Source organism: Apium graveolens, chromosome 10 (assembly GCF_009905375.1).
Source record: "Apium graveolens cultivar Ventura chromosome 10, ASM990537v1, whole genome shotgun sequence".
NCBI classification, from domain to species: domain Eukaryota; kingdom Viridiplantae; phylum Streptophyta; class Magnoliopsida; order Apiales; family Apiaceae; genus Apium; species Apium graveolens.
This window is the reverse complement of record NC_133656.1, coordinates 34,284,171-34,300,824: the sequence shown is the minus strand read 5'-3', so window position 1 is coordinate 34,300,824 and position 16,654 is coordinate 34,284,171. Positions and strand designations below refer to the sequence as shown.

General features: G+C 36.1%; 1 protein-coding gene across 3 annotated transcripts; it reads right to left on the bottom strand.

The window, feature by feature from the left end:
* Nucleotides 1-3,897: 3,897 nt before the first annotated feature.
* Nucleotides 3,898-6,251, bottom strand: LOC141689378 (uncharacterized). Of its 3 annotated transcripts, none has more exons than XM_074493653.1 (2): nucleotides 4,954-6,251; nucleotides 3,898-4,176 (listed from the first exon to the last, which is right to left on the bottom strand). In XM_074493653.1, exon 1 carries the CDS (start codon nucleotides 6,113-6,115, stop codon nucleotides 4,973-4,975), a length of 1,143 nt encoding a protein of 380 aa, XP_074349754.1. In that variant the 5' UTR covers nucleotides 6,116-6,251; the 3' UTR covers nucleotides 3,898-4,176; nucleotides 4,954-4,972. The 3 variants fall into 3 exon arrangements, with proteins under 3 accessions (XP_074349754.1, XP_074349753.1, XP_074349752.1); XM_074493652.1 differs by having other exon boundaries at nucleotides 4,972-6,251; XM_074493651.1 differs by having other exon boundaries at nucleotides 5,026-6,251.
* Nucleotides 6,252-16,654: the final 10,403 nt, after the last annotated feature.

Below are 16,654 nucleotides of genomic sequence, written 5' to 3'. Positions count from 1 at the left end.
ATATGTCATTTATGTGTAATTAGTTATAAAACCCTAATTGTTACGTGCTATGCGTATTCTATATTGTCCAGGTATTTTTAGGATATTTTTCGGATATTTCATTTCGTATATAAAGTCTCCGTACTAAAAGTTATACGACTCGAACTATGTTTTAATAGCTGATATTTTAAATAAAATAATTGGCTTTATTTTTCATAGAACAGCTTGTACCATCGCGTTATTCTGAATATCTAGATATTTTTTAAATTTTATCATTTCACGAAAAATGACTTTTTCGGCACCTTTGGGTATCAAAAACCCCACAAAAATCACATTTTTATTTTTATAAAATTATAGGACTTTCATTTATACCATTTCTTCTCATTTTTGAATTATTCACAATTTTTGGGAATTTTTGGCATATATATTGTATATATAAAATATTTTAAAATTAAAATTTAATACTCAAAAATTATAAAATTAGGGGCCAATTAATTCTTATATATATATAATTAGGGCCTTAATTTTAATTAGGAGTATTATTTTACCTACTACAAAAGCATAATTTTTATTTAATTATTATTAATTAATTATAAAAATTCTGCAAAATTCTGAAAATTCTCTGAAGAACAGGGCCGGGTCGGATTTCGGGTCGAAAATCAATCGTTGATTTTGAGCGTTTCTGAACATTTAATGGATCAATGTGAGTACCCAAATTGATCCTCTTAATCTGTTCTTTCGATTTCTGGTACCAATATCATGTTTTGATTCGTTATTTTTCAATTTTAATTTCTAGGGTTTATACCCGATTTGGTACTTTTTGATTCTAGGGTTATCTGTTGAAATTGATGTTGTAAATAGATTTATTTGATGATTTCTGATCGATTTTTGCTAATTAATTTTACAGACGATTGCTTGAATTGATAGTACGTTATCTAGGTTTATGTTTTTTTATCATTTTTTATTTTAGAGATGTCTGAGATATGATTGGGCATTAGGGTTTAATTGTCTGTGATATAAGCTTTATTTTGAGATATAGAACATAAATTTTGGTGTACGATTGAGGTAGATCGGAGTTTGGCCGGATTTTAAGTTGGTTTTGATCGGAATCTTGTTTTAGGGGTTATTAAGGTATTTTGTTAGTTGATTAATGTTTAGAACTAAGTTTACTATCGATTCCACGTAAAAACGAGCATAAACAACTTCGTCGGAATCTGCAGAATCTCAACGGAGTTCTTCGTGTTTTGGCCGGAGAAGACGACCCAGTGATCGTCGATGGTTATAAACTGGGGGGTTGTGTTCCTGGGTTGATGTTGAATGAAAACCCTCCCAGAATTAGTTCAAATCGTTCCTGTATTGACCAAACTTGGACTGGCCGAAAAATTTTCCGATGACCGGATTGTCACCGGATTTTGAGTTCTTATTGACCCGTTTACCCGAATTAAAATCAGGTTTTTAACCCGGTTTTGATCCTTTTTTGTCAGAATTGGGTTTCTGACAAGTGTTTCTGAGAAATTATTTTTATTTTTATTTTTATTAATTATAAAATCAGTTTTTATTTATTTTATAAATTGATTAATTAATTAATTAATTATTTAATTTATATTATAAATAATTCAAAAATATTTTCTAAAGTTAGATTTATTTATTTCCTTAATTATTTATTATATATTGATTAATTATTAATTATTTAAAAATGATTAATTATTTTGATAATTAATCAAACAATTTTCAATAAATCATAATAAATTTATTTTAGTTCCAAAAATTATGAAAAAATCATTTTTTAATTCTGATTTTTCCCGAATAATTATTTAAAAATATTTTTTCAATAATTAATAATAATTATTTATATTGAATAATAAATTGATTTATCTGTATTTATCTGATAATAACTGAACCGTTTATCCGATTCGAGTGAAACGAAAGCCCTTTAACTCAGAAAAATGATCTATTTTCATTAAAAATAGTATTAAATCCTAATTTCTTTTAGAAACTAGTTGACTTTTGATATTTATTTAATATTTAATTATAAGCCTTATTACGTGTAGAGACGAGTCCAATAAATCCCGAAAAATAGGAAACGAGTCAGATATTGTCCAGTTAAGCGAATAGCGAGTCAATTTCGATCCTAAAAATTATTTTAAACCTAAAATGACTCTGTGGCTTATGTGCTTATGTGAATTATGTGGTTAATCGAGCCTTATCTCTTGTTTAAAGTTGTTTTATATTATTTGATGATTTGAAATTCTGGTTCTAGATAAACCTTAGTTGAAATGTTTGATATATGCTTACTGAGGTTTATGAGCTCAATTTTTTACGTCACTAACTTTCACAGGAAAGTATTTTGGAGAAGGATGTTCAAAGGATAAAAAAATGTGATAAACTGAGATTTTAGTAGACAACGAGAAGTATGTAGTATTATAATAAATAAAGTTTGTATAATAGACTTATGTTTATACCCGATTAGGATCTTAGAAAATTCGAGATTGTTGTACGAACTTTATGTTATTAAATAAGTTTAGATTTTGTAAGCATTTATTGAGTTGTTTAGTTTATTTAGCGTTCTCGGGTCGAGTTTCTAAGGACATCCCGAGGTCACAGTCGCCTTATCTAATAAGCAGGTTCGGATTGGTTCCGACCACTGTGTTCGCGTTGGCGATCCAACAAAAAGGCGAATTAGTGGTATCTTTCTTTCCATTACGAACGACACGCTTCGCCTCTTGCCGCCTATTAAGAGAATAGGTCTCGTTCAAGCGGACGAAGAAATCAGAGTGAACCCGCCCATCTCACCTGGAAGAAAGAGTTGATAATACTCTTGAATACTAAAAATGCGATGGAGGATTAAAAATGCAGTATCCATTACCCAGGTTTCCTTTAGTACGAAAGACGTTCCTCTATCATCAGGAAAAAACAGATCAATATGACTCTCCATATATTTCCACAAAGACTAAGATACAAAACAGCAATACAAGTACTTACCAACCAAGTCTTGATCATCCGCAGCTGCCTCCAGCATATCTGTATCCTCACAGCAACACTAGCTATTGGGTCAATCGTCGGCGTAGCAGTGCTTGCTGTAACAATGAATCCTATCATCTCAAGGGTACTCTAAGATTTCTGAGTATTGCTTGAACTAACTGCTGCTAACTGTTAAACCCGAGGAGACATTAACAAAGAAGCAGAAATGGAGCACAACAGCACGTCACAACACTACTACAACTATCCGAGTTACTTATAAATATCTGTTTTTCTCTTATATTACTAGCCATTTAGAGAAAAATTTGTGGCAAGCGGCAAGCCCACAAGACATGGTTGACCAAAAATAATATTTCGGAGCCCACATCAAATAGTTCAGCAAGTAGCAGACTATTTGATAAAAATTTCCGATCAAACAACACCGGAAACTATGCACCAGATAACAACTTCGAACCATAGATAACGGAGATTATATGTATATAGATATTAGATAGCTACTTTCTAAAATACTAAATGGGGGAAGAAAGTAAATAATGCTTTGCAGATTTGGGGTACAATGCCTTCCCGATAACTTATCCTAAATACAAAAATACTTCGGTTGCGTAAACAATTGCTCTAAAATCATAAATTCACTTTGTAGATACAATATGCAAACAAATAATTACAACACCACAATTTTCATGATTTCATACCAAAAGTACCTCTCCAATCACACAACACTGCTGTAACCAGTAACTATACACAATATTCCATGAAATCCATGGAGAACTTAAACTTCTTATTAGTTGGTGTTTGGTCGACTAACAGTGAAATGACATCTCCTGTGCTTTTGTTTCACAGTGCTACATATACATTTAAAATGCAGTAAGAAGCAAAACATATCAAACAAGATTGATATACTTCATAATAGTGTAAATAATACCCAAATATCAGCAGATATATAAATACCAATAAACACTTCTTACTAAATTCAAATAAGATCAGTTGATCCGAATTATACTTCACAAAAACTCCTACATGCCAGCTAGTCAAACATCAAAAGAACAACCGGAACAAAATAATCCTGTAGGAATACATTAGGGAAAACTTTGGACAAAGGTCACATAGAACTAAGCAAAAACTACTCTCCAGCAAAGAGCTAAAAGTCTCTACTCGATAGCATCATCATCATCATCGGGGAGAGGCTAATTTGCAGCTTGCTGAAGCTCTTCTTCTTGTCTACAAAATTAGAGCAGCACCACAATAGTAAGGAAATGTACGGTGTCTCTAAAAAAGAACTACCATTTAAAATATTATTATTTTCAAAATCAATAACCCTACTTGTAACTATTAGAATAGAAATATCTGTAGTACCAAAATAAATTCCAATTCATATGTAAAGAGGTTTGGAACTATTCTGCTTGGAAAAACAAAATCCTAACAGATCGCATATTGAGATAGTTTTTTAACACATCCATCCATCCAGCATATTGTGGTAGGATACTCATTAGTCTAATTCCATGTTAACATAAAAGTGGACAAAATGCCATATTGAGATCATGACTACAGAGTAGAGCTTGGTGACTTAAATTCAAACATATGGCAGTACTCACATAACCCCCTTGGATAAAAATTAGTTTATCATACTTTACTGATGTTCCCTAAAAAGAAATGGGTAACAAGTATCAATCTTGATTGCAACTACAATTCGATAGCACAAATTAAAATACAGTTCTCAAATTTTAATTCTTGTCATTAGCCGAGCTGGAGACAAAAACAAATTATTTATCGAGGATAAAAGGGAGAATGGGAGCATACAAGTAAACAGCTATACGTAAATGCCAGAGCATCTAGATAGATATTTTGCCACGGACTTTAAAGTTCAACCTCTACAAAAGGCAAATTCCTATAAATTATAAATCAATGAATTAAGAAATAGAAGAACTTCTATTAAAAAAGGGCAACGACAACCACTATCTACTCGAGTTTAATATTTAACAACAATAAAATGCTAACCAGTAGGCATGTACTAACATTAAGGCTTTAATTCTCTGCACATCGCCTTGAAGATCAAATTTCTTTGCTTACATGTCATGTCGAACTTCTTAGCTTTCAATTCCATCTCCATTAAGAGAACATTAACCCATTCTTTCTCCAGTTCGTTTGCTTTTTCCCACCCCATAAAATTGATTGTATCCATCACACGCTTTTTCTTTATATGTTGTGGCATCCAAGATAGAGTTTCCAACTCTAACATGCTAGAAGTTAATTCTGGAAACAAAAATGTAAAATCTTTCAAATTTTCTCTGCTGCTCACCTCTTCGGGCACATTTTTATCACCTAAAACTTGAGCACTCTTCTTAGCATACTTTTTAGGGTTTTGAACATTATCCGCAACTGCCTTTTCTGCGTCAACATTCTGAGCATCACCAGCTGCATCAACATCTCCTACAACCCCATCAACCTTTTCGTTATTTTGAGCATCACTAATAACAAATTTTCCCTTTTTTCCACTTTTGTCCACTTTGGATGACTTGTCAACATTAACAACCACATAATCCGCTTCAACACTCCCCTTTTTCTTATCTTTTACCACGAGCTTACCCTTCCCAGCATCAACATCTTCTACAACCATATCACCCGTATTTACAACTTTCCCCTTTTTACCATTCCGAGAATGAGCGGTTACAAGTTTCCCCTGTTGATCAGTTTGAACCCCTTTGGACAACTTATCAAGCCCAACATCATCAACGACCACATTATCCTCTTCAACATTCTGGTCATCACTATTAGTTACATCGAGACTGGCATTTGCATGTTGTCCCCATGACCTAATCGATTTCGAAATCTCTAGTAACTTTGCATGGTGGGAAACATTGGAATTATAGTCAGAGTTAAGAAACCTAGTCTTTAACTTCCAAAGCTTATTAGTAAGTTGTTTTCTCTGAAAATCAAAGTGAAGAAAAGGTTTAACAAATTTATGAAACTTACCCAAGTCATCATAAGGATTGCATTGATGGGTGGTCTCATAATCAACCATTTTCTTTAATAGTAAGATTTCATCTTCTTCAGTCCACAGAGCAGGGGTTCCTAGGTCAGATGCTGCTTTACATTTCTTGCTTTCTTCAGTTGGAAACACAAGTTTTCTCTTGCTTCTTATTCTTCCTGATTCAGACATGGTGAAAACTAACAGACCACAAAGATCTGATTGTGTGTTGGGTAATGTATAGAGTGTGTGTTTGGAGATTTTACAATTCAAATGAGGGTTTTCAACAACCCCTCACCCTTTGTCCTTTCAACTCCAACTCTATCTATTTTTTAATGCAAAAAACTAAAGGATATTTTCGATCATCTCCTCTGTTCTTTTTAAATCTTTTTTCAAATACTCTCTAATCTCTATTAAAAATATTTAATTTCATAAGACAAAATAATAATTGTTATTCCCAGTGAACTAACAATGAGATTTACAGAAGGGGGTTGAATGTAAATCTCAAAACTTTTTCAAGTTTTGAGTAGTTTCTAAGGCTAAGTGTTTAAGTGAACAAATGTGTGTGAATTGCTTGAAGCTAATACAGACAGATATATATTCCAACACAAATGTAAAGAACACAAAGAACTTAAAAACTTTTGTGGTAGATTTGTTGTTCCACCAGAGATGTGTTATTTCAGAAAATCTGTGATTCAAAGAATTAAATCACAGCTGCTTCCTAGTACAAACTAGATGATTTTCTCTCTAGATATTTCTAAACAGCTCTGGAAAATTCTTATCTAATTACTAGCTGCTACTTGGTTTATATATCACCAAGTTTACAAGTGAAGACAAAACTGTAAAATACAATTAAAAGGCTCTTCACATGTTTCTTCTTCATTTCTCTATCCAATGCAATCTTGGATAATCTGTGAATCTTTGAATACTTCCTTGTTTGCACCAGAATGGAAATGCTGCATTTTCTTGATTCCTCCAAGAGGCTTCCACATTCCAGTTTGTCTCTGTCAACCCATGTGCCTCTGTCAGCTTATGAATTGTCAATATCAACTGTTAATGAACTAAGCATCCGTTGAAGCTTTCATCCGTTGATGCCTTATCCGTTGAGGCTTTATCCGTTGAAGCTTTATCTGTTGATGCATTATCAGTTGAAGTCTTTATCCGTTGAAGCACTTATCCGTTGATGGATATTATCCGTTGAAGCATTAGAGACATCCGTTGAAGCTTTATTTCTTATCCGTTGAAGGTCTTCAATATCAGTTGATACTTCTTCACTTATACAAAATTACAAGGCATGAAATATTTACAATTAGCTTTCCTATTTGCATATCCACTAGTAGTCAACATGACTGATACTTTTCTACAACATCTAAGAATTACAACTTGAATCCAGAGAATGAAATGTGCTGCAATACTAAACTTATTGCTAAGTAAAGCTACTCCTTCAACGGATAGCCAAGATGGTCTTATCCGTTGAGGCTACAAACACTAGATTTCTACTTAAGTGTTTTATTTAACTTATCATCAAACTAATACACATATTCCTAACAATCTCCCCCTATTTATGTCTATTAGAACTGTGGGCATAAATTTGGGTTTAGCTTGATGATAATAAAATACTTGACAAATATATAAACTGTAATAAAGCAGAAATTCAAAAGTGCTGCAAAAATGTGTATGCTGAGATGGAATTGAAGAATTACATTGTTTCCAATGGTGCTCCTTTAGCCTGAGCAGATTAATTTCTTTTTCTTTGATTCCTTGTTTTCTTTCCTAGCCTCCTGTCATTCTCCTCTATTTGAAGTTGAAGTTGTCTGTAGAATTCAGCTTCATCTTCTTCATTGATGTCCAGCTTAGATTGCATATCCTTGAGAGTTTCATTACTGGCAATCTTGAGCTGATCTTCAATTCTGAAAAATCTTCTGACTCCTTTGTTGTCTCTGAACTCCATCAACCAATGAGGTGATTTGTGAACTGTAATTCCTCTTTCTTGAATGAGTAATGTTCTAGGCAAAGCATTGGGCTCCCTCCAAGTTTTCCTTATGTTGGCAATCTTGTTGAGAATCTCAGTCTTGGCAGTCCTGGTAAAGCCAGAATCCCTTTGTATGGCTGAGTAGACTCTAATCAAGGTAGAGTAGCCTTCATTCAGAATTCTGTAAAGAGGCCAAGTTCATTCCCCATCTCCTTTGTATTTGAACACTAGTCTTTCTGGTAGCTGTCTGTAGGCAACTATTCCCCTTACTTCCTCCAGCTCATCCAGATAGAGTTCAATGTCTGAAAATTCTTTTATGTCACAGATGTGAACATAATCATCCTTAGAGGCTTGAGGCTTAGGCTTAGGCTTCTGTGTGAATTTGATTGAGGCTTTATAGGGTGTTGATTTGATTCTTCTTTTCTGCTTCTTTGATGGTGGAGAAGAAGTTAGGAAGGTGGGTAATTTGATGGTGTCCCAATCAATTGGTTCCTCCTTGGGAATGATTGTTTTACCATGAATGTTCATGAAGGGGTCAGGCACAATGGGTTCAGGAATAGAGGGTAGTGGTTTGGATTTTAATTGGGTTTTTTCAGTCTTATCTACCATCTTTCTCTTTGCATTGGCCTTCTTTTTGTTCCCTTTCTGCCATTCTCCTCTTTCCTTACTTCTCTCTTCCATATCAGTATCAACCATGTCCCCCATAGCTTCATCTTCACTTTTGTCTTCAATTTCTTTCTGTTCTTCAGCCTGACTTGACTTTAGCTGTTTTTCAAGCTTTGCTTGTGCTCTTTTGCCAGCCTTTAGCTGTTTGGCTTCTTCCTTCAACCTTCTGGTTTCTTCCCTCTTGGCTATTGAGAATTTGGGATGTCCTTGCATCACACATATGCTCTTTCCCTCTCTGAAGATAATAGCCATGTTCCTCCTTACAGCCACATCCATGGTCTCTTTGAGCTTTGTGATACTTCTACCCAAAAGCTTGTCCTCATCAGCCTTTGGAAGAGGGAAATCCACTTCTTTCAGAGGATTCTTTGTAGAGTCCTTAATGGATCTGTTGTTGGGCTTGAGAACCATAAATTTCAGATTCTTGGAAGAAGTCTCTCCAACCTTATTCCTCCCTACTGGCTTGAGCTCCACAATAATTGATTCCACTTTTGTGCTGTGCTTCACAGATTGTGGTTGAGAAGTTGTAGAACCAAATATTTGTTGCATCTTTTCATCAATCTTCTTCCTTTGCTCTTTGACTTGCAATTCAGCTGCTGCTATCTGGATTAGATCAATTCCATCAAGCTTTCCTTTGATTTGAACAATTGGAGAAGTGGTGATGGCAGGAACTAGCACTTGAGAAATTTGAACTGTTGTTGATGGCTCTCCTTCCCCTTCCCCTCTATTCTCCCCCTTTTTGTTATCATCAAGGGTAGGGGTCAAGCCTTGTGCTGTTGCCAGCTGCATGAGTAGATTTGTTTGAGTTTGTTGATTCTGAAGAATAGTGACCATAGAGTCTTTAATGATCTGAACTCTGGTTTCCAATCTGGCCAGCCTCTTGTCAGCATCAGATTCTTTCCTCAGTCTCCCCAACAAATCTTGCATAGTACCATAAGGTATGACTGAATCCAACTTCTCAGCATTGTAGGATTTCAGATCAGCAATGTCCTGCTTGAGCTCATCCACACTTAGATTCTGTTTGAAATGCTGCAACTGCAAGAGATGCAGAGATTCCAGATGAGCTTGAAGTATTGCCTTGGTACCATCATCTGTAGTCTCCTGAAGGGCCTTCTGAATTGTCATGACTTGTCTGACCAAAGTGACACCAAACTCTCTTGGTGTTGATGCTTTTGCCCATGCCCATTCAGGAAGATCTGGAACAGAACTTGGGCCTGCTACTCCCCCTAAGTTCATGCTCTCATCTAAAGAATCAGAGTCATCATCATGAGAATTTACTCCAAATTCTTCAGATGGCTCACCAGCTTGAGAAGGCAGCCTGTTAACAGCAGCTTTGTCTCTGAGAAGAGATTCTGAAGTGTGTATAATGTTTAATGTCTGTTCTGCCTCCACATTGCCCTGAGCAGCCAATAATTGATAAGCTGAAACAGGATGAGTAAAAGTGTCAGCATCCAAGGAAATGTTATCAATTACAGCTTTGTAATGTTGCTGAAATTGTCTTTCCTTTTCTGCATCATCCACTTTTATTGACTCACTAGCAATGGCTGGATCCACCCTTATAGCTTCTGTACCTGCCTTTCTCTCATTTTCTCTATTTTCTTGCATCAGGGGCTCACCCTGGCTCACACACATCCTCACACCCTCACCCTCACCTTCTAAGGTGGCACTCCCCTCACTCACTTTTGCCATGCTGGAAGAAATAGCATGCATATGGTGACTCTCAACCTCTCCTTTTGCCTGGGAGCAACCCAGCCTCTCACTCAAAAGATCACTCCCTTCCCTCAAACCTAAAAGTGATTGTACAGTAACCATGTCCTCTACAGTTGGAGTTATTTCTGTTAAGTGTGTAGAGACCATCAACGGATAGGGAGTATACGTTGAAGTGGAAACTGATGGTATCAACGGATAACTGCTGTTAAGCTTATCCATTGAAGAACAACCACTTGTCAATGGATGAGAGATATCCGTTGAAGAAGGAAAAGATGTAGATATAGAAAGTGACATAATTGTTGAATCTGTGTGAATTGATTTTAAGTGAGGTGACACAGATTCTTCAACCATATCTGAAAGAATTGGTTGATGATCCAACAAATCATCTAAAAGATGATGATCATCAGGTTTTGAGTGGGGCTCCTCCCTGACTTTTAATGAGGGAGAATCAGGAATTGATGTGAATATCATATCCACATCCAGAGAGGGTGATGGAGAGTTTGATGATTGGTGTGTTTCTATTATGAGAGAATGGGGCTGTGACTCCACATTTTCTGGAATCACATCAAGCTGAGTTTGAGAAGGCACAGATACAGGTGGATGTATCTGTGCTGTGTGTGCCCCTTGTGTGGAAACTAGGGTCTTGGCCTTCTTCTTCCTTGAAAAGGCTTTAATTGGGGAATGTATGGCTTCAGTATCCCTCCCTCTTTTGGTCTGTGTCCCTGGTTGGGGACTATTTTCAATAGTTACATCCTTTTGGGAGGATGCAACTAGGGATGTGTTAGACTCCTTTTGAACCACCACAGTCTTTTGAGAGACTGTGGCTTGGCTGGCTTGGGTACCACTCACCTCTCCCACCTTATCCTGGGGGGTTTTTTTGATGTTCACCCCTCCCCTCACCACTCACACCCTGTTCACTCCCTTCAGGGTTTATGGTTGTTGTTACAACTGTTGTCTTTTGAGGAACAACAAAGGTAGTTTTCTTTGACTTGAGTTTTGAAACTTTAGTTTTGGTGGCTTTGGTAGGAACCTGTTTGGACAAAGACACAGATTCCATGGCCACACTAGAAGGCAAAGAAACAATGGGGTTGGAAATAGTAGGAGTTACAGAAGTGTTTACCTCACTTACCTGTGGTGCATTCATGATTGACAAATATACCAATGACACCTGGCTGTTGAGGTTCATTCTCAAAAGGTCTGCAAGGACCCTTTTCTCTTGTGCCCAGCATTTGAGTTTATTATTCTCATTGGATATAACCAATCCTTCAGCAACATGGTTAGCCAATAACATAAAGAATCTAGCATAGTAGATGTTATGTGGTCTATTAGCTTTGTTACCTAATCTGGAACCTAATTCTAGCATGACACAATTGCTAAAATTAAAGTACCTATCAGAAACTAGCATATAAAGCATATTAACAAGAGATGAAGTTATGGCATCAAAATTGCTAATCTTCCCAAAGAAAACCTTGATAAAGGCATCTCCAAGAAAACTCCATTCTTTCCTAAGGCCTTTCCTTCTAATACTACCTAAACTAGCAGAGTCAAAAGCATAGCCTATGGAATCTAACATAGCAGATACATCTTTATCAGTGTGTGGTGTCATGGCATTATTCTCAGGCAACTTAAAGCAAGACTGTATATCATCACAGTTAATGCAACAATCCTTACCTTTGAGAGAGAAGGCAATAGTCATATATGTGGAGTTGAACTCTGCAGTTGTCCACATCTCCTCAATCACCTCACAGTAGATGGTTGGGGCTTCCAGCATTGCATAGCTCAGTTTGCAGTTTTTGATGAAGTCCATCATCTTGTGATAATCAGAATGGGCTTCATTCTTTTCAACCAAGGCTACGAAATTATTCTTTTCATAAACAAAGCCTGTTTGAGACATAATTTTGACTACTGGTGCCATTGTTGTGAGTAGAGGTTGCAGAGAAAAACTTGAGAATTTTGGGAGAGAAGGAGAATGAAAATTGCAAGAAAGCGTAAAGTGAAAATTAGAATTCAATGGGCTTTTATACTTTCTTGAATTAAAACGTAAATAAAATGATACTTTTAAGTAAATTACAGCCGTTCAAGAATAAATAAAACTGTAGAAATTCTAAACTGTCTTTAAAACAAATACATACGACAGTGTATATCTGTATCAACGGTTAAGTAAAGAAATCAACGGCTGTGACTTACTGAAAGTAACTGATGTGACTCTTCAACGGATAAGATAAATAGTTATCCGTTGATGACCAACACTATTTTATCTGTTGAGGGATAAAATTACCAGAAATGTATTTGTCTTTCAACGGATAATGAACATCCGTTGATAGAACAATTTGGCTTTCAACGGATATTCCGTTGATAGGATAGGTCTTTCTTAAAGCCAACTTTGTTCTTGCAGCAAATTCATTTCAGGCTTCAATGCAGATTATATAGAGGACATAAATTTATGAATAATTAAGCATACCTAGTTCACTTACTAATCTTGTGAATGTTGATTCATCAAGTGGCTTGGTAAATATGTCTGCAATCTGCTTTTCACTTGGAACAAAATGAAGTTCCACTGTACCTTTCATCACATGTTCCCTAATGAAGTGGTACTTGATATCAATGTGCTTGGTTCTTGAGTGCTGCACTGGATTTTCAGTAATGGTAATGACACTTGTGTTGTCACAGAATATTGGAATTTTGTCAACAGTCACATAGTCAAATAGTTGATTCCTCATCCATAGTATCTGTGCACAGTAACTACCAGCAGCAATGTACTCAGCTTCAGCTGTTGATGTAGAAACAGAATTTTGCTTCTTGCTGAACCATGACACAAGCTTGTTCCCTAGAAATTGACAGGTGCCAGTTGTGCTTTTCCTGTCTATTTTACAGCCTGCATAATCTACATCTGAGTAGCCAATTAGATCAAAACCAGACTCTCTAGGGTACCAAATTCCTAGATTTGGAGTCCCTTTGAGATATCTGAAGATTCTTTTAATAGCCACTAAGTGAGATTCTTTAGGGTCAGCTTGAAATCTAGCACAGAGACATGTAGAAAACATTATATCAGGTCTACTAGCAGTTAAATATAAAAGTGAGCCAACCATGCCTCTATAACTTGAAATATCCACAGACTTTTCAGCCTTGTTTAATTCAAGCTTGGTGGCAGTGGCCATGGGAGTTTTTGCAGATGAACAATCCATTAAGTCAAACTTCTTTAAAAGATCATAAATATATTTAGTTTGACTAATGAAAATTCCATCACTAACTTGTTTAACTTGTAAACCAAGAAAATAAGTTAGCTCTCCCATCATACTCATTTCATATTTACTTTGCATTAACTTAGCAAACTTTTTACAAAGCTTATCATCTGTAGATCCAAATATAATATCATCTACATAAATTTGAACAAGTATTTTAGAGCCATTAACATTTCTAAAGAAGAGAGTTTTGTCAACAGTACCTCTTGTGAAGTGATTATCTAGAAGAAATTTTGACAAAGTCTCATACCAGGCTCTAGGTGCTTGCTTTAGTCCATAGAGTACTTTCAACAGATAATACACATAGTCTGGAAAGTTTGGATCTTCAAATCCTGGAGGTTGGCTTACATAAACTTTTTCCTCCAATTCCCCATTTAGAAATGCACTTTTGACATCCATTTGATAGACTTTGAAATTGGCATGGGCTGCATAGGCTAGAAAGATTCTGATGGCCTCAAGTCTGGAAACTGGAGCAAATGTTTCATCGAAATCTATTCCTTCTTGTTGAGAATAGCCTTTAGCAACCAATCTGGCTTTATTCCTTATGACAATGCCATTTTCATCCATCTTGTTTCTGAATACCCATTTTGTGTCAATAGAACTCTTGTTCTTTGGCTTGGGTACCAGCTTCCATACCTTGTTCCTCTCAAATTGGTTTAGCTCCTCTTGCATTGCTAAAATCCAATCTGGATCCAATAGAGCTTCTTCCACTCTCTTAGGCTCCTCCTGTGATAGAAAGCTACTATACAGACATTCATCTTGAGTAGCCCTTCTAGTTTGCACTTTAGATGTAGCATCACCAATGATCAGTTCAAAAGGGTGATTCTTGGTCCATTTCCTTTGAGGTGGTAGATTAGCTCTAGATGAGGTTGCCTCAGTATTGTCATGATGTGAGATAGAATGTTGATTGGTTGAAACTCCCCCTGAGTTGCTGATCCTTTGAAAGGAATTGGGAGCTCTATCAACTGATGAAGTGAATTGATTATCCGTTGACAGACTGTGATCAACGGATGCTTCATTATGAACTTTAACGGATGATGCACTTTGTCTTTCAACGGATGCTGCATTGCTCCTTTCAACGGAAGCTGAATTATGACTTTCAACGGATGCAGCATTATGTGCATTATCCAAAGGCAGATTCTGAATTCTTCTTGAGATGCCTTCTTCATCATTCTCATCTTTACTATCATTACAATATATCTCAATGTTGTCAAATTTGAGTCCTTCATGATGTCCCTCATCTGTTAGTCCATCAATCTTTTTATCATCAAACACAACATGCACAGATTCCATGACAATGTTGGTTCTTAGATTGTAGACCCTATATGATTTTCCAGCAGAATAACCAACAAATATTCCTTCATCAGCCTTTGCATCAAACTTTCCTTTATGATCAGATTGATTCCTTAAGATGTAACATTTGCAACCAAAGACATGCAGAAAGTTTAAAGTTGGTTTTCTTCTCTTGAATAATTGATAGGGAGTCATGCCTTTTGCCTGATTGATTAGAGAAATATTATGAGTGTAACATGCACAGTTAACAGCCTCAGCCCAAAAGTAAGTTGGGAGTTTTGACTATTCAAGCATTGTCCTTACAGCTTCAATTAGTGATCTGTTCTTCCTTTCCACCACACCATTTTGTTGTGGAGTCCTTGGAGCTGAGAACTCATGCATGATCCCATTTTCTTCACAGAACAACTTCATGGTTGAATTTTTGAACTCAGTTCCATTGTCACTCCTAATATTCCTTACTTTGAAATCAGGATGATTGTTGACTTGCTTGATATGATTGATAATGATTTCACTAGCTTCATCCTTTGATCCAAGAAAATAGACCCATGAAAACTTTGAGAAATCATCTACAATCACTAGGCAATATCTTTTCCTTGAAATTGACAATACATTGACTGGTCCAAAAAGATCCATGTGTAGCAGCTGTAATGGTTCATCAATTGCAGATTCAAGCTTCTTACTGAATGATACTTTCTTTTGTTTTCCTTTCTGACAAGCATCACACAGTCCATCCCTTGTGAATTCCACTAGAGGCATTCCTCTAACTAAGTCCTTTTTGACTAGATCATTCATTGTCTTGAAATTCAAATGGGACAGCTTCTTGTGCCATAGCCAACTTTCAACTGCACTTGCTTTGCTGAAAAGACAAGTAATGGATTCTGCATCTGTAGAGTTGAAGTCAGCTAAGTACACATTCCCTTTTCTAACTCCAGTTAGAACCACTTTATTGTCCTTTTTACTTGTGACAATACATGCTTCAGAATTGAAGGAAACATTATTCCCTCTGTCACATAGTTGACTGATGCTCAATAAGTTGTGTTTGAGACCATCAACCAATGCAACTTCATCAATGATGACATTTTCTTTGAAATCAAGCCATATCCCATAGTGAATCCTTGCTGTCATCTCCAAAGGTTATGCTAGGGCCAGCTCTCTCCTTAAACTCTGTGAGCAGGGTGAAATCTCCTGTCATGTGTCTTGAACAGCCACTGTCCAAGTACCATAGATTCCTTCTTTTTCCCTGCACACAACAAAATTAATCAAGTTGATTTTAGTACCCAAGTTTCCTTGGGTCCAGCCTTGTTAGTCTTTTTCCTAGACTTCATTCCTCCTGGATCTTTTGACTTAGGTAACTTTGGGTCAACCTTGATCTCAGATGTGGTTGGTTGAAGTGTAGGGTTAGTCACAGAATCATTTAGCACATTTGATTGGATTTGATAAGGCATAGATTGTGCAAACATGTTATTCCACATAGGCATATTGTATGACATTGAGGCATACTAAATGCAGTAAAATAAGGATTATTAATATATTGGCATGTTTGCAAAATATGCATGGGGATTGCTGATAGACATAACAGGCATGTCATGCAGAGGTGACATAGACATGTTAGGCATGGAGGGATTGAAGGCATGGGGAGCATTTTTAACAAGATTTGCAATTATCAGATAGGTGATTAACACTTTTACAATGCACATAGCTTTTTCTAGGAGCATACCTATCAGGTGTGTAATTGTTTATGTGTATTAATCCCTACCTTCCCATTTCTTTTAGATTTTCTTTTAATTTCCTTCTTATCCTCAACCAACTTAAGCCTATTTTTCAGCTGATCTAAAGTCATGTGTCCTATTT